Source organism: Indicator indicator, chromosome 1, assembly GCF_027791375.1.
Source record: "Indicator indicator isolate 239-I01 chromosome 1, UM_Iind_1.1, whole genome shotgun sequence".
Taxonomy (NCBI): Eukaryota; Metazoa; Chordata; class Aves; order Piciformes; family Indicatoridae; genus Indicator; species Indicator indicator.
Genome location: NC_072010.1, coordinates 55,648,000 through 55,666,610, shown reverse-complemented (window position 1 = coordinate 55,666,610; position 18,611 = coordinate 55,648,000). Strand labels below are relative to the sequence as shown.

Here is an 18,611-nt window from a genome sequence, read left to right as displayed (position 1 = left end):
AGCAACATCAGAAGCATGAAAAGCTAGGGGGAAAAATCTTTGATATGTCACAGACATGCAAACTTTAAGCCTATATATCTTGCTTTTCTTTACCCAATAGTCAAGATCATGAATCACATGATTTCTCAATGTAATCAGGAGTGGATGATTATTCCTACAGGTTTTGTATTCTCCATCTCTGTAATAGGGATTCATAATATCATTAATCCATTTAAGACTTTCCTGGAAATGAGATGATGAATCTTAGTTGGTCTTCACACCCATCAGTTAAAAGGAAGTTCAACTAGCGTTGACAAGTACATTTTTAGAAGATACCCAAGCAGGCACTGTGTTCAATAAGACAACACATACTCTTCAGGCAAGGCAGATGTTGCACAGTAATCAAGGTAATCATGACAATTAAGGTAGAGACATGTCTTTCCTGTTGCAGCTGGAATACAGTTTGTCCTTGCTCTTAAGAAGCAGGGTCTGAATAGCAGGCAGACCCATTCCACCTGAAGACAGAGGCAATCACTATGATAAAGCTCTTTCTTAGTAACTGCCTCATGCACATTAGGAATGCAATGCATCAGATACAGCAGCATGCAGAACCATTCAGCTGGGGGATGGAATAATATCACTGTTTTTATAAACAGGACTCTGACAGGTCTCCCAGGAGGGTTCTGACAGCCGCCATCATTCATCTGCCTTTGCCAACCGAAGCTGGTATAAACCATGAGGGAAAAAAGTGATGGCACAGACCTAAACTTACTTAGATGCTGCTGTGCCACAGACACTGAGAATAAACAAAACTTGACATGAAGCAAACACTTATTTTTGGAGAACCAATGAAATCCTAAATCTGACATCGAATGACCACGACAGATGTTGTAGAATATATTTATTCACTGCACGTATTTTGTCCAGACAGCTAATAAGAAACAGGAATCTGTTTAAACATGCAAAACCTAAAGCTGGAGAAGCTGTACACCTTGTGTTTTGCAGGAGTTATCTGCTGATTAACATCACACAAAGTGAAATGGCACATCCAACAGCACAGCATCTAAGCGTTGTGAGGGGAGTAGCCTGTGGGCAGTCAGTGGGCTTCTAAAACACCTGCATGAGCCTAAGAGTGTGACCAAACCTCCTGAGATATGAAGTCTTTTACAGGCCTATGGCCCTTGTATGCTGAAGGTGTTTGAAAAATTAAACTCAGTATTTTAAACCCTCCAAGTTTTATACCTACTGGATTTTATTCCAGGTCCCTTTGAGAAACAAAGTGTTGAGAATAAATATTCTGTCTTTGGGAAACTGTGCTATCACTGTGTACATTTAACATTTCTAGACTCTGGACTAAATGGATGCTAACAAAACTGAAACATAAACTCCACTTTCAGGTGTGCCCTAGAGGATTCCCTGGGAAATTCAGGTCAGTGCCTTCCCAGCATGCTGCTCCTTTGATTTTTGTCTTTAATAGCGGGCTAATATTTTTTTCCTTTTATTCCCCCCCCATGTAGTTTTCAAGGCCTGGGACATAACTGTTCACAACAGATTTGTTAGGTTACTACTGATTTTTTTTTTGGGGGGGTGGGGGGTAACAAATATCTAATATCTAAACCAATATATAAATATCTTGAAATATCTAAATATGTAAAAATATGACTGAATGGACACTTAAAATATGTATCACTTTATTCCTAAAAAAAAAAAAAATCTTTCAGGGTATTTTGCTCCTGGAAATGAGGACTTTATTTACTATTATTTAAAGAAAAGCAGAAGAGAATATAAACCACAATGTGTTCCTACAAAATACAACACAATATATTCCCCTCCCCAAGGTAAAGAGCATGAAAGGTTTTCTTTTTCAGACTGGGTGCATGCTCATCCACTTATCTATGCAGCCACTATACTGTACTTGAATGTAAATCACTTGCAAAATGCTATGGCCAATTTCCCAGTTGCCTGTCTCCATAGTATGCATGTGCATTATGTATTATATGGTTAATAGTGCATCAGCTCCCTTGTGGAAAATCAAGAAAGCTTCCATGTCCTCCTGAAAGAAAATGTGAAATTATTTCATACACGCCCAGCCAGGTCAGGCTGCAGTATGTTCTCAGGAGAAATTTCAGGTGAATTAAGGTGTCACTGTGCTCTACCATGATGTGGTGGATACAGAGGTACTTGAGGCAGCTCAAATGCAGGAGGTAGTATGGCTAGATCAGCATGCTGCTCTCTGTAGACTAATTAGTTCTGCTAAGAAGCAGGATATAATAGTCCATGCTAAGTGCTTTGAGGTACTTCACAAGCGAGAGGGTGCATATCTGCATGGTGCTTTGTTCCTGCCTTCCCCTTCAGCTGTGCTGAATTCTGCCGAGGAGGCTTTCTGACTGAAAACAGGGACCTTTAACATTCACAAGAGCTTATGAAGCTGGAAAACATAAGAGAATCTACTCCCACAGAGAAGCCCAATGGTTTCTCTGCTGGACAGCAAGAAATGGACAATTCTAGGGAGAGAGCACAGCCTGAGGACTTGTTTCCATTGCTCTAGTGCTATCTCAAGACATGGGACTTGGAGTTGAATGCAGCCAGTGTCTGCATTTCTACACATGCACATGTGGGGTCTGCTACCATGGGGACACTTACACCAGCTTTTAGCTCACTGAGGGAATACATATGGTCTTTCTTGGGGTGAGGCATCATCTTTGAAGTGGCAGAAAAGTACTGGAAAGAACCAGCATCTCTGGGAACTGAACAGGATTAAATTAGGTACAAATTAGGAACGCAAAGGTACAGAAAGAACTGCTAGCATTTTAGCCTACAAGACATGCGCAAAGTAACAACGGTGAAGATGAAACTTAAAGAACTTGTTTTGCCAAATATTGCAAAAACAAATGGGAATGAAGGTGAAGAATAAGAATACCAAAGCTTACACCATGTTGCATTGTCCTCCAGATAGTCCTCTGGGTAGCAAGAGGGAAACAAATTCAGGGAACAGAAAAACAAAACAAAACAAAATAAACCACAGGTTATACCAAACAGGCAACTACAGAGAAGATAACGAGTCTTTATAGTCAGTTGATTTTAAATGAGAAATCTTAATCATTCATGTTCTACAGAAGCAGCTGAGCTCAGAGGTTAAAAATATTTAATTTCTGACAGTATTAATTTCTCTGAACTTCAAGTGTAATTGCTATATGCCTAGACTAAAGCTGTCACTTTTTGGCACTTTGTAGTAGAGAGATATGGAATGATTTCTCTGAGCTGTTTAAATGCATACTTTAGGATGAGATCAATCGTGCTTTAGAAGTATTTGACCTCATTTCAGTTTCCTAAGCCTACACTAGATAACTGAATGAAGACCTTTACTTCTTTCCATTAACAGTAAAAACTACAGCCATCTTGATTTGAAATCTAGATAACTGGTTCTAGGTTCTGCTGCAACAGTCAGTAGAGAAATAGAGTAGAATTCAGTTACCTAAATATAGACATAGAAAATGATTTTAGTAGCTCTGAGGTATTCCATCTTCCAGTCAATTCTGTAACTGTGCTTTTACATTTTGACATCTTGAAGACCATAGGCATCTCAATTAGCATTTAGTGACTATGTTTATGTATCTGAGTTCCAATCAGAGGGACCTACAGAGAGCAGCCAAGTCCCAGTTCTGTTCTCTTGCTTGGCTGACACTTAGTAGCATTCTCTGGGCTGTTTTACCTGGATTTCGACTGCCAGTTGTATAGGGGAGCATCCCAAATTACTGTCTGACGTGTCACCTTAGTTAGATGTCATAAATACTTTGAGGCATCTCAGTGCTACATATCTACATGTAGGTATCTCAGCTGAGCCTTTCGTTCCCCAATGTACGAGAGGTGTCTGTGACAGATGGAGTTAATCACTCTCCAAAACCATGTCTCTATTTACTTCAGAAAGAGCCTGATTTTTAGGCCCTATGCTGTGAAGATCTGATTCAATTGCCTGAGCAGAGATATCTTGAATTGCTTGAGGTGCTGCAGCATATTCAAGCCAGCTCCCCATTGCTGCTCCAGAAGTATACTGGTCTCCTCTAGTGCAGTGCCATATCTGCTGAGGCCATGATTCAGATGATCCAGGGTGTCTTAGGTGGTGCTTTACATACATGCTTGGATGACTCTCTCGAGCTCTACGTAACTTCCTGAAAACATCTGACACATTTTAAACCAATCATATCAATGCATTGGGGGGATATGTTTTTTTCTTTTTCCTTCACGTTTCTCGCAATTATTTTGATATATTTCTTATTTATTAAGCATAACTGGTTACAGCTATGACAATAACAGCAGAAAACTGCTTTCCCTCCTCTTGGAATGGAATGGCTGGATTAATAACACAAGTTCAGGCAAGGAGCAATATCTCAGATGGGCTCAGTGCTCAATGATTTCAGTGTAGGTTTCTTTTGAGGGCTGCTTTGTGCAACACGCCTGAAAAAATATGCTCAACTGAATAAAGCTTATAAATGGGGATATGAACAGGAGTTAAAAACCCCCACAACTGGTTCTGATATGCTACATGTTTGTCTAACGTTGAGATGCAGAGGAAATATTTTCTAAATTTGGATTCTTCTGAGGACATTATGTCAAAAGACAGATGAAAGCAGACTTGTTTGTCTCTTCTTTTGAGGTTTATGTTGCTGCACATTTGGACTTTGTGATGACAGTTTAAAGTGGTCTGACAGTGTTTTATGAATACAAACTCCAGAACAGACTTCTAAAAGCATTAATGTAACACTGAACAGTCAGCTGACTTACAAGGAAAGATTTGTTTCTTATATCTGTATAATCAAAAGAGGTTTTAACTGTTTGACACTACTATCAAAATAGTGATATTGCTGTATGTTTGTATTGAGCAAGTAATAGAAAATGGTCAGTGTGCAGATTGGGAAAGTTCTGGTCCTTAAGTCCTGCTGGCAATGCAAGGGTTTGGAGCATCTGCATGAAGCTGGCCCTCCATGCTCTGTCTACAGCTAATGAAGTGAGATACATGATTCAGAGAATGATTCAGCACATTAAATGCTAAGGATCCAAAGTAGGCAGGTTGAATGGTGTTCCTGTGGGGCAGGAGTGCTGCATTTATATCCTTTTGGATAAAATTACCCTAGCTGGTGTGAGTAGCAGGCAGTGACCTTTACCAAGTGCTGATAAGGGATTACAGCTCTGAAACAAGACCTTCTGCTCTAATCCACATAAACAGCCTTTCCTCACTCCACTGAGGTCAGTGGCCATCTCTAACTGGAGGGACCGTTAGTCTCAGCAAAAAAGACAGTAACACATGCATGACTGCCGTTTGGAGATGTATTTGATACCTACAGTCATCACTATGACTATAAACAGTTATTTTTCAAAATATCACCAGCAGGAAAAACAAACATGTTTGGATTAAATACTTTTTAAGGTGAGAGCAGCAATGTTAAGACCTTTGTTTTTTTAATGCTTTTTTCCTGAAATAATGCACAAACAAACCTAGTTAAATCATATGGATACAAGCTCCCCTTTCAAAGTGATTAAGAGTTATAATGGATTGTCTGCACTGGCAATTTTCATTAGTTACAGCCTTAGAAGGCTGGAGCATGTGACAACTCTGTGGTATTCAGGATGCTGCTCAGAACTGTGGTTTAAAATTTTTAGTTTAGAAAGGATATCAATGTGTTTAGAAGCATTCTCCTTATGTCTTTTTTCATTACAAAAATGCTTAACTTGTTCTTATAAAACTAATCTAATCTGAATTGTGCTGTCAGCCTTCCATTTTATGTTCTTACTCACTTGCTCTGTTTGCGACCTTTATCTTTGACAGAGCACGAATGAAACCTACAGGCTTTGGTGACCTTCGCTAGTCCTAGATTAAGATCCAGGCCTCTGCACTGAGTAATACACAGGGGCTGGTACTCTGAATCTGAAGTGAAATGGTAAATTTAAGATCCCATCAAATATGGCTTGAATATTGCCAGCTAGATTTTTAGCCTGAGATGTTACACTAGCTTATGAACTTGCTGTGGTTGAAAACCTGTCTACAAGGGAGGTAAACATATTTTCTGCTTCTCCTGTTAGGATACCAGGGCTTCACTGTTTCCAGAAGAGCAGAGAAATAACAAATGTTGCTTTTTGCTAGAGGGTAATCACATGTCTTGACTAGAAATGTCATGTTATTTTGCAACTCAGTTGATACGAAGTTTGACAGAATGCAGTAGATAGAATACAGGATAGACAGAAGTGATTGGAAAGACTTGGTGACTAGAAGACTACTGTGACTGTCAAAGGAATTTGATGAAGGATGATGATGTCAAGAAGATACCCAGGTCCTTATCTGAATTAGTATATTTTGAGTTTCTGCTCAGTGATTTAAGCTGCCTAACAGAGAAACCTCTAGATGTCTTAGGCTCGTGATCACAACCATAGAAAGATATTTTGGTGCTCTAATGCAGCTAGGCCTTGCCTGGCACCCAGCAGGAGTGCAGCTCACCAAAACCTCACATCCCTAATTAATGGCGGCTGTTTTTGGGTGGTCACTCCTCTCCCCTTGTTCTTGCTACGGCCTTGAGCACAACTGTCGTCAACAAGACAGACCAAATATCGTGCAAATGTTCATCAATAAGCTTGGCAAGCAGACAGTATGCAATGCAGTCTGTTTTGATCCAGGTGCTTTACAACTCCTTAATTTTGCTCATTGGCTTTGCCTTGAGATGATTGCTGAAACAGTATTAATGCCTATAATAATTAGCCTGCTATAAATCTATAGATGTATAAATAGCAGTGACATCAAAGTCTGAAATGTGAATGCAATGACTGGAAATAAAGAAAATAATCTTATGTTAAGTCTTGTTTTCAACATGATTGAATAAAGAAAGCAAGATTAATGATTACTGAATATTTAGCTGATAAAAGTCAGTTTTTATATTAATGAAAATAAAATAGCAGTCATTTTATAATTAACTAAAGCAGTGGAAAAACTTAATGTGGCTTTTCAATTCTATATGTTAAAGAACCAGCTGAAAAAATGCCTTAATGCATAAAAGCATTTTTGAAATAAAGTTTTGTTTTAAAGTTAAAAAAAATAAAAATATTGCTGTAGACCACTTTTAAATGAAAGTTTATACTGCAAAGTGCCTGCTGTGGCTTATCTGGGTTTTGTCTTCCAGGAAAGAGCATATTCAGTTCTAACATTTCTAATACATACAAATTGAGTCTGTTCTCCTAAAACGCAGTTCTGTACCATTTCCAGTGAAGAAAGAAAGGTTTACTGAATGTGGGAACAGCTGGCATAGAAACTATATAGAGTGATTACAAAATAGTTAAAAAACCCCCAAAATGTAATGAGATTACCACTCTATATTACCAAGCCATTTCTGCTAATTAAAGAATGGAATAAGTTTGCCTTACCAGCCTATCCAAACTTGTGCCAGCAGCAGTTGTAGGTCGCTCCTCTGGGTTATATGGTTTAAAGCGGGTATTGAAGTTATCAGGGACAGAACGGGAAGATCTCAGGGCAGGTGCTGGTTTAGGTTGGCCACATCCTTGGAAAACCTGAAAAAGACATTGCAGGTTTTATGAGAAAAAACAAAAAAACCCAAACCAACCAACCAAACAAAAAACCCTGGTATTTTATATTCTCTTTATTCTTTTTTTTTCATATATTTGAAACCAACTTTGATTGACATTTTGATAATAGTGAGTTGAGCACTTGCCTGATATTCAAACTCAGGTTAATAATTAAGCATGATTAATTACTCCACAAAAGTATAAAAACATATAGGGGCCTTAAAACTCCCTTAATTTAGGAAGATGATTATAGTAAGAAGTTAAAATCTGAAAGCATTTTAATTGTTGACTTTCCAAGAAGAGGAATGAGCAAAAGGTAGTCCTTTGTGGTGGAAATTAGTTGATAATTTTTTTTCTTTGCTTTTGTTAAAACGTGGCATTTACCCAGAATCACAGCTCCTTCATAATCCTTACCTACAGCTCTTCCTACCTGGCAATTTTGTTTGCAGTCTCAGAGAAAAGGTCAGTGATGAAATAGTCCTATAACTGAATAACTTTCTAATTCCTTACCAGTCTCTCCATAGGAGAGGGGTGAGGCATATGGAGTGGACATATGGAGTGAATAAGAAATATTTTCTGCTACTATATTTGCTTTCTAGGTATAAAAAATAGTGTTCAGTGTTATGAAATTTTTCATATACTTCCATGTGGGAGGAAAAAAAATCAGTGGCATGTATCTAGTGCAGGCTAAATGACAAAGGACACTTAAAACTACTGGGTATTGAACATATATTCCAGAGGGATTCTCAAAAAGTTGGTTGGCTGAAAGGTAGAATATTCCTGATATTAAAGTTTTCAAGTGCTCTCATAAAGTAGGATCTTAGTGTTTGCCTTCATGCCAACATTTTTGGAATTGTGGTTTTTTTTTGTATGTATTTTGGCTGTTTCAACATTTTGCTTTTGTTCAAAAGAAAAAAATCGCCCCCTTAAATGTCAGAATAAACAGTAAGATATACTTTATAAAATCCTAATGCCAGACCTGTCTGAATGAGCTTTGTAGAGGTGAAAACTCCTATGCAAGTCCTGTGTTTTGTTTGTAGGACTAGATTACTTGTTTCTGTGTGGCAAATAAGACGACAAGCTCAGAAGCTATGTAGTGACCTAGTGATCAGGAAGACTCATGTTTCGCTTTTTGAGTTTTAGATTTTTTGCCTTGAGTGGTTCTGTCCTGAAGCAGCTATGGATGGTATGACTTTTTTTGCCTTCAGGATACATTACAATTGACTCCTAGTTAGGTTTTCCTGTGTTAATATAGAGGTCCCAAATGATTCAAAAATTGCTGAAAGAAACTGATTCATACTAAATTTATGTCCAATCATCAGGTTTGTCTTTGCTCGAACTCTAGCAAGTCAGCTGTTGTATGGCCATTGGGATTTTTAATTTATGAGTGGAATACTGCTTGGTCTGATTTGAGAATATCTGTAAGATTTTTAAAAGAGTTTCTCACCTCTCTGGTCATGAGGACTGTTGGACGATAAATCCATTTAATCAACCAGGAAAGATGATTTTTATCTTGCAATGTTCTAAATTTCTCAGTAGGAAAGAATGTTATTTTTCCTCTCTGAAGAAAATTCAACTAAAACTAGTATTTAGGATTTATACATGATTGTGTATGATACTGCATGTTTGAAAGGGCCAAATGTATATGTTGGGGGCATCAGTTATACTTTCAAAAGTTTACTTATATTTCTTCTGACTGAAGAGATCTTATGTGCCAAAACCATAACTGTTTTATTTAGATATCTCTGAAATCCCATCTAGCCAGTTAAGCAATCAGGTATTTGCTTACAAACACAAGTGACAAGTATCCAAAACAATGCAACCTGATTCTCAGGGGAAAGTGAGAGCACTGAGTCTTCTCCTTAAATTCCAGTGTGTGACTGTTAGACTACATGTTTTTTACCATGCTGAGGAACTGTGACTCTACACAATGTGTATTTCATCTTTCTTATGACATATTGAAAGAACCCAACATTGTCTTTGTGGCATTTAGTTTCAGGCAAAGAGTTATAGCAAGTAGTTTTATATGAACAAATCTACATACAGCCAGACAATAACAGAGATGGAAATTACATAGCACTTTTTACATCACAGAAGAAATAATTTGCATCTGAAATGGCTTGGCAGAAATGCAGTAAGGATACAATATTCAGCAACTAAATTTTGAGTGCAAAAGAGACATTTCCTAGTTTGTATTGAAGCATTAACTGACAGAACAGAAAATGGGAAGGTGATATCTGAGATTAACAAGCACTTCCTAAGAAGCAGCACATGAAACACTTTCTTCACAATGCTACTGAGAGACACTGAATAATTTCTGAGAAAATATTTGGACTTTTCAATACACATGCTGTGAATTTGCAGCATAAATCCACTCTTTTAACAAATTGCATTTTATATACAATTGGTGCAATCTATTGCATCTGAGTTTAGAGAAGGGATTCCATTTGAAATTAAGGAATGTGAATTTATGTGTGTGCCTGTAGTTGTCTATATTTAAACTAAGCTCCCTTCATTTGCTCTTAAATCAGCATGTATGACAGTTTGTGATGGCCTGGGGTATCTGAGACATCTGTTAAGACTGTCTTAATACAAGACAGTTCTCCACTGAACTGCAGCTAAAGCTGAAATGGGTTATCCTAGGGAGCCACAAAGAGTACCAGACCTCTGTGGTCAGGGGTATGACCAAGCCATGAGGTAAGTCAATAGAGCTGGTGAAGTATTACATAGAATCATAGAATCATTTTGGTAGGAGAAGACTTTTAAGATCATTGAGTCCAACAAATATCTAACTCTACCAAGCCTGATGCTAAATCATGCCCCTTAGCACCACATCTATTCATCTTTTAAACACCTCCACAGATGACGTTCAACTACCTCCCTGGGGAACTTGTTTCAGTATTTGATAACCCTTTCAGTGTAGAAATTTCTTCTAATATCCCATTTAAACCTCCCTTGGTGTAACTTGAGGCCATTTCCTCTCGTTCTACCACTTGTGACTAGGGAGAAGAGACCAACATCCACCTCACTACAACCTCCTTTCAATAAGGTCTCCCATCAGCCTCCTTTTCTCCAGACTGAACAACATCTATTGAGCTGACTAAATGCAGACATCTACTTCAGGACTAGGATATAGATAGTATAAAAATAGTCATTTTCCCAGGAGAACTCAAAATTTTGGATCCCAGCAGAAAGAGTTTGTTTTCTGTGATGCCTCCAGTCATATTGCTATTTAGATATGTGCTAGTTCTTGGTGTTTCCTATTGAGTGTCTCTGTATGACTCTGCTCCACTGACTCTCTCATCTACAGATAGAATAGCATTGATTTTTTTTTTTCTGAAATGCCATTATATTTTTTCCTGCACAGAGCTCTGTAAAGGACACAGATAAATGAAGAGGTTTGGTTAATATGAAACTCGGAGGCTATTTTAAGAAAAACCTTGGATGTAGTTTTATGAAGATTTCCTCCTTATAAATAATGCATAGGTAGTTTGCTATGTCATGGAGCTCATTCATCCTTTTAGCAGAAGTAATTGCCAAAAAGAAACATATATCTATAGGTTAAAATGAACTCAGATCCATGAGCTCAGATAAAAGCAGATTTAACATTTAGTAAGGGGAGACTCAGTTTTGGGTTAGCCTTTATGAAAGTGGAAAAATCTTGACGTGGCAGCCAAATGACATGTAGAGCAGCAAAACATGTCTGTATAGAACCAGACTCTTAAATTCAGAAAACAATCCAGTATGCTGTGTTTTGAATAGCAATGAAGACACAATTATGCTGATGCAACCAGATTAGGAATTTTTTTCCGTTTGGAAGAAAAATGCATAACATCTTTTCTGCTGTTTTTCAAGTTTCTCTTCACTTCTTTTAAATGAGCAACCTCTGCAGATGTCAACTAGTAAACATTCATATTGTTAAAATGAACATATGTAGGATGTACTTTTTGACTTGAAGCAAGAATCAAAGGTAATGGTACTGACAGCCTTATGGGAAGATTGTGAAGGCTCCATACACATTAGTTTTGGCCAAGACTGAAGACTGAAATGAGTGTTTTTGAGTTATGACTCTCTGAATATGACTCCCTGAGTTACCTCAGGAAGAAAGAGAATAAGGTAAATTTATGCTATGGCTAAGTGTTGGATATGAAATAAGACACAGGAAACAACATGCAGAATATGAAACTTCTGCTTGAGGCATAATCAAGCTGTTGCTGAGCATTGGGTCTGGCACCATAATGTTCAAATACCAAAGAGGTGTCACTGGCAAATAACAAGGTGATTTCACTGATGAAGATAACACATCTCAGACACTATCAGAAGAAATCCAAGGTAATCTTTTGCAACTTGACTTCTACCAGAGGTGACTTACAGAGTACACCTGGGGTGCACTGTACAGAGTACACTGCGGTAGACCCAAATTGCAAAGACCATTCTTATAAAGTGCTAATGTCTTGGGAGGCATCTCAGGTGACCCAGACACTGTTTTTACATTCCGTGTAGTTTGGTTTGCAGAAAGTACTCTGTCAGAATGGCTGTAGCTGTGATGAAGCAATGGAAACTGGTTTTGATGATCTTCAGTCCTTGCCTTTTTTTGGAGCAGGGAAACTTGGGGCTGATTCAGGGCATGTAGATACCTCTAGCATAAAGGCCTTGGGGTCTGACTTTCCAGACCATTGCTCCTGTTTGAAAAGCATCTCCAGACACTGCAGCTGTCAGCTATATGGCATTCCCTGAGGCAAAATAGGACGTTGTGTGGCTGTTGTTTAGGGATGTGAGAGCCACACAAGGTGAGCAGCCTATGGAGCCTAGAGATTTGTGGTCAGACCTAGACCACCAGTGCAGAATATAGACTGCAGAGAAATGTAAAGAAAACATAATTTCCAGCCTCAGGATGAATTGTAGGATTTTAACACAATGCTTGTACCTGGTTAATGTGAACTGTGCTAAAAGAATCAACTACAATCAGCACAAGAACAAGAAAAGTGAAAGATTCAGGAACAGGGATGTTCCATTTTATGCAGTCATAGGTACTGGGCAGTAGCTGAGTCTGTGTGCCCTTTGTTGAAAGTACAAAGATAGAAGTACATGTGGCATTTCTATAATTCTCTGTCTTGATATTGATGTGCACCCATCAAGAGTGGAAGACAGAAGGCTTGTGTCTTCTGAGGAACTGAAAGACAAGGTGTGACCTCAAGCAATAAGCCCTGACTGTCTGTACTGATTAATTGTTAACTCACTGGCCTTTTCTTGGACTGCTCCATCTTGTTCTTGGCAGAAAGAATCAGCTCCAGAGAAGGTAGTGCTCAGCAGTATTGAAATGAATCAGGCTGTAATACTTTGTCCTCAAGATCAGGCACTGGTCCTTAAGGCCTGTCCCCCTTTTATTTATTAATGCAACTGTAACCATGAAGACTATTTCTCAGAAGAATATTGCTAGAATAGGAGGTGCATATTTATAGGAAAACAATATTGGACAAACCAGTGCTTTGATACTACATAAGTGAAGAATGGAGGGCCAAACCACAAAAACGGAAACTTAGGAAGTTCAGGGTATACTTTGATGCTCATGTCTGAAATTGAGGACTTCATCATTCACATAAAAACATTCATTCTCATTTTTATACACTTATAACGTTGGAAAGCATACATTGTTGATCATAATTTTCCCTGAATACGCACAGTCAATGTGTTATAGCAAACATCTATTTTTCTCACATAAATTTAAATATATAATTGCAGTTGGTATAATGAAAATACAATTTCATGATAAAAAGACAAATCCATAGTGCAATTTTATGTGAATGACTTTCACAATAGGTCGATTTTGTGCAAATATTTATAACAGGAGAGGGGTGGATTTTGAATTAAATAAACTCTGGTTCTTCTGCCACAAAGAGGATGAGATTAGTGAAAATTCCTTGAGAAAGAATCTCTTCATAACAACATTATACAAAATTGCCCCATATTCTACTGAATTCAGCACAGGGCCTCCTCCCAGGCACGAACAAGGTTTTTAGATAGAAAAAGCTCTCTGTCAGTGGTGAAGAATAATCTAGGTGCATGTGGGCATAACATTATTAGCACATCATCATTTCTCCCATTGTAAAAACGTGCCAACTGACTTGTGGAAAAATAGCTGTGATTCCTAGTCATCACATTCTTAGCAGGTACAGAGAAATGCAAGATATGAAAATGTTTGGAAAAAGAGAAAATAGCATGATTTTGACACCGTGCCTGAAGCTTTCTGAGTGGTGTCTCAGAATAATTGACAAGTGTAGCTTTTCTACTGCATTAGGTCTGCAATTGCATTCCATGCACCCCATTACATCCAGCAAGGTATCTGTCATTTTCACTGAAGCTCTAAGTGGTCAGTATGTATAAGAGGAAAAATTAGACAACAGATGACTGATTCAGTGTCTGCTCATATATAATCTGTACAGATCTGATATGACATAGGAATGCACAGCACTAAATCCAAAGTCTTTTCCTGAGACTTTTCTTTAAAAATAAAACATTTCCATGCAGTAGAACTTGAAAAAAAAAAATGGATATAGCCAAAGAAATCACATTTCAGGACAATAATGTTCTACACAGAAATATACAAAGGCTGCTCAAGGATAGACAGCTCTGTTTTCTATAAAAATCCCATAAAACAAATTTCCCTGATATAATCTGGTTTCTGTTTCTCAAGATTAAAAAAAAAATATTGTCTAAGGTTTCTCTTAGAAGAAAAACTTTACATTGTACATGAAATTACTGTGATTTATTAATCTTTACAGCAAATAAAATATTTCTGAGGGACAGGAGAAACAGTCTGCTCTGCTGTGAATGAGCTTGTGCCAAGATGACAATTGGACTTTGGCAGAGGACGCAGCTTCCTGACTAATGGAAAAGCTGTGAGAACTGAGAAAGTAAAAAGGGAAAGCAAATGCACCCGAGACTTGGGTGAGTTTTCAGTGAAGATATTTTCCCCCCTTTTTTTAAGGACTGAGTTTGCTGAAGCTGGTCTTGAATTCCCCAAATATTTGGGAGAATTTGGCTGCTAAATGTTGACTGCTGCTGCCAGAACAAAGCCCCGTTGTGTAGGATGCAGACTGCTTTTAAAAATCTGAGTAACTTCATGTAGCTTGAAAGGAAAAAACATCTAGAAGGAAATTCTTAGCAACCTGCAGCAGTGGAGCCATAAAAAGCATCTAATTTTGGGTTGGCAGGTAAAATATAAACCTCAGCCTCCTGCCCTTCATCCCTCCCCCATTTTTCCCAGCTACAGAAGCTTCCTTCTGAGCAATGGAAATTCACTGGCTCGGATGGCAGTCAACCAGGACCTGACAAACTACTGGGAGATCAATGGGAGGTAGAAAATCCTAATGCAGAGAACCTGACAAGCTGTTGACTTTAGATTTTGAGACACAGTGCACAGATGAGTATTAACGAAAAGCCATTAATTGTTGACTATTGGCTCAACAGCATGTGCTACTGAATTTGAAGGCTCTTATTAACGTGAGGTTCAGAGGTGGTGGTCAACTGTGTATATATACACACACTAAAAATGGAAAGGAGGAGGCTGGTATCATTAAGTCTATTTATCTTCATGTCAGAATCCAGACAAAACTGAGGTCTGGTAATCAAAGAATGTCCACTGTAATGATATTTCCCTGGAGTGGCTATTAAAGGAGGTTAAACAGAACATTTTGTGTATTCACCTCAAACACATTTTACTTCAGTCAGACCTAGACAGATCAAAATGTGTTTGGAAGTTAATATGGAGAATCATAGATGAGACACGAGCAGAAGTTACCAAGCTTACTCTGCAGGGTATTTCTTACAGAGCTGCTGCTAATTTTCATCACTTGCTGTTTCCCTTAAATCTCTTTCAGCTATTAATTTGGAGTTTACTAAATGGTCTCTTTTCTCCTTGTCACTCCTTTTTGAAAACTTCAAGCTTGTTTAACTAGAGGAAGGCAGTCTGATGAACTGTCAAACAAGCAGTTTCTAGTGGGCAGTATTTCTTAAACTCTGGACAGAAAAATGGTGGAGATGTTTTTCTTCCTGCTTGTGACATTCATCAATAGAGAAGGTGTGACTCACACAGTACCTTTGCCGACACCTGCATGCTGTTTTCTTGCATGTTCATGATGGCTTCAGAAATCTTGACATCAATAGGATCCATGACTGATTCAATGTTGAATGGTCCCTCTAATCTCTCCGCTACCAGAAGCATAGCATCTGTTAAAACACAAAGCAGCCATTCCCTTAAAGGAGGGATACCTTCAGATGCCTCAGGCAGACCAGTGCTGCCAGCTGGAGGCATGAGTACCAAGCGCTCTCGAGCAGGAATCCATGGGGAAGTGTGGCAGCAGGACCGTGAAGCCTGCAGGGCAGCTTCCCCGCTGTCAAAAATGTCTTCTCTTACTGCTGCCACCACAGAAAGAGGAATAAAGACTGTAAAAGTTAGATTAATAATAGTTGCTATAGCATTATCAAGCTTTTACACAGCATTGCACCACTCGAGGCAGCCAGTGCTCGGGAGTGCTCTTAGGTAGTCTCCTTCACGAGAAAAAGGAGGATGATAGAAATGAATCCCTGGAGTATTTTCTTAGAGTTTGTATGAGGTGATGAAAACTTTGGTATGATATATCAGAGTATTATAATTAAAGCAGCTGTTCTTTCTGTCCTTAATGATCTCATTTTCTTGCAATGTGAACAGCAGATGAATATTGGATTTCTGCCATAGCTTATAGGTATAAACCATGTTTGCCTTGCTACATTTTCAGAACACCGTTGAAAGTTATATTCTTTCTATGCTTTGGATTTTACGAACAATTGTTTCCTTCAATTGCGTTAGAGCCGCTCTCCAAAATAATGTTATATTTTCATATTCATTAACAAGTACAAAAAAAGCAACTGAGGAAAAATTATTAACAGCGAAGAAGGTTTTGCCATAGTTCACATATGTTTGTCTTCGCGCAGACACAGATTTATCACAATTTCTGTGGCAATAGCTGTGCAATAAACTGGATTTATACTCTACCTTTGAACATCATATTTGATCCTTGCCTCATATGCTAGCATTTGAAATTTTCAGCATCTAATTAGCTGTAAGCAGATGCCACTTGCAATTCTAACATGACAAACAAAAATCTTCACATGCTCTCTTCTTTATGCCCTAGACTTGGAATCCAAAAGGTACTAATCAGACTGCCTTCCTAAACAGACTCTGCACATGCTTTGCTATTGCAAGCACAAGTTGCATGGCAGCCATGGAGCATCTTGTAGCCTTGATGGCAGTGTTGTTAGTTCCACATTTGGCTGCAGAATCCCAGGGCTTTTTTCCAGCCTGCATGGCCATCTTGTCCCTCCCCACAGAAGCACATGTGCATGGGTGTATGGGAAGGAGCCTGGCATCTCACTCTGGCAGCTGAGACACAGACTGGCACGCACAATCTGACCTGAGGGCTACAATATGTTGTTTATATGCAGTCAGTGCACGCCTAAAAATCCCACTGAAACTGAAATTACTTGTCATGTAGTACCTAAGCACTTTTCCAAATTCAGGTTCAATATTTCACAGTACTTCTAGGTTGGCAAGTGTGTAATGCCAGTTATTTGGAGTGGGGTGTACAGCACCTGTTGCTAACTGTGACACAGAGTGAGATGATAGGAATTTGGTTTCAAAGAGAGGTATTATTTTGGCTGTATGTTATTTTAAAATTCTTTAGTTTTAACTCTTTCCACTGCAAAATTTTCTGAAAGAAGTATGTAGCTCTGATAGAGGAAACAAAGATATGTATACACACACACATGAACATGCTTGCACATTAGTTAGCTGCAATAAGTTAGCAATTCTTCCACATGAAAAGAAAGTTTGCAGTTGTATACTAGTATAAGTTTTTCTCTTCCTCACACTTTCAGAATGTCTTTTATGGAATCATAGAATCTTTATGTTTGGAAAAACCCTCTAAGATCATCAAGTCCACCCACTGACCTAACACCACCATGAGTACTAAGCCATGTCCTGAGGAGCCACGTCTACTAATATTTTGAACACCTTTAGGGATGGTGACTGTCCCACTTCTCTAAGAATCTTGTTCCAATGCCTGACCACTCTGAATTAATTCTGAATTAAATCTTGAAGCGGATTCTCAGCTACGTGGCAGAAAAGTGCAAGATCGGTGAGTCAGTGAGAAGCACAGCTTTAATTGCTTCACTTTTATTTAAAAAAAATGTTATAAGTGCCATTTTAATGGGAAGCACAGGACAAAATGGATCACCAAGCTAAGTGTTTCATTGTATAACTTAAACATTCAGAAGGCCACGTGTCATTTTCAAGATACAATGATGTTTTGTGAACCCTGAGCAGCTTCAGGCAAAATAATGGACAGAAGAATGATACAAATAGACAAAAATCTACCTCTGTTTCTCAGGAACTGCATCAAGTCACTATCTTTTTGACTTGGTACCAGTTGTGGTGTCTTCCTGTTTCTGTTACATTTCCTTTAGGGCAGGTTTCCAGAAAACTTCTTAGTAAATCCCAGGTTGAAACAAAAGGAGCAGGGACAAGGACACTGATTTATGGTACATCTGATGAGTAAAAGCCCCCCCAAACCAGACTAAAATACAAAGTTCCAATAAAAACAATTAGTGTTTCCTTTTTCTTACCACCTTTCTATCACCAGGAAATTGCAAAGAAGAAGGTCTGATAAGGAAGACTCAGAGAGATGATAAGGGAAGACACAGGGAGCTGATAAGGGAAGGTGTTTTTTGGGTCTGCATTAGTTTGGTTGTGACATCGGTTTTTACTTTCATGCACAGTTTGTTTTTCTTCTACTTTTAAATTATCAGTGAGATTCCAGCAGTGGCTGAGATTTCCCCAGGGAAATCCATAAAAGCATCTATGGATGAAGTCTCTGAAAACCTTTTTTCTTCAGGAAGACAGAGAGAGGTAAAATACAAAACTGTATGTCCTTCAAAAAATCTTAAGGTACATCTTGTTTTGGGGGGGGGGGGGGGGGGGGGGCGGGGGGAAGGGAGGAAGATCTTAGATTTCATATCAGGATGTTTCT

General features: G+C 38.5%; 1 protein-coding gene across 1 annotated transcript in view; it reads right to left on the bottom strand.

The window, feature by feature from the left end:
- Positions 1-18,611, bottom strand: part of GPC6 (glypican 6) — a 774,375-nt gene that overhangs the window by 54,105 nt on the left and 701,659 nt on the right. Inside the window, exons 5-7 of the mRNA XM_054384418.1 lie at positions 15,644-15,774; positions 7,387-7,530; positions 2,910-2,939 (exon numbers count right to left, since the gene is read on the bottom strand). Of these exons, the coding sequence (XP_054240393.1) occupies positions 2,910-2,939; positions 7,387-7,530; positions 15,644-15,774 (305 nt within the window). The remainder of the gene's footprint in view (positions 1-2,909; positions 2,940-7,386; positions 7,531-15,643; positions 15,775-18,611) is intronic.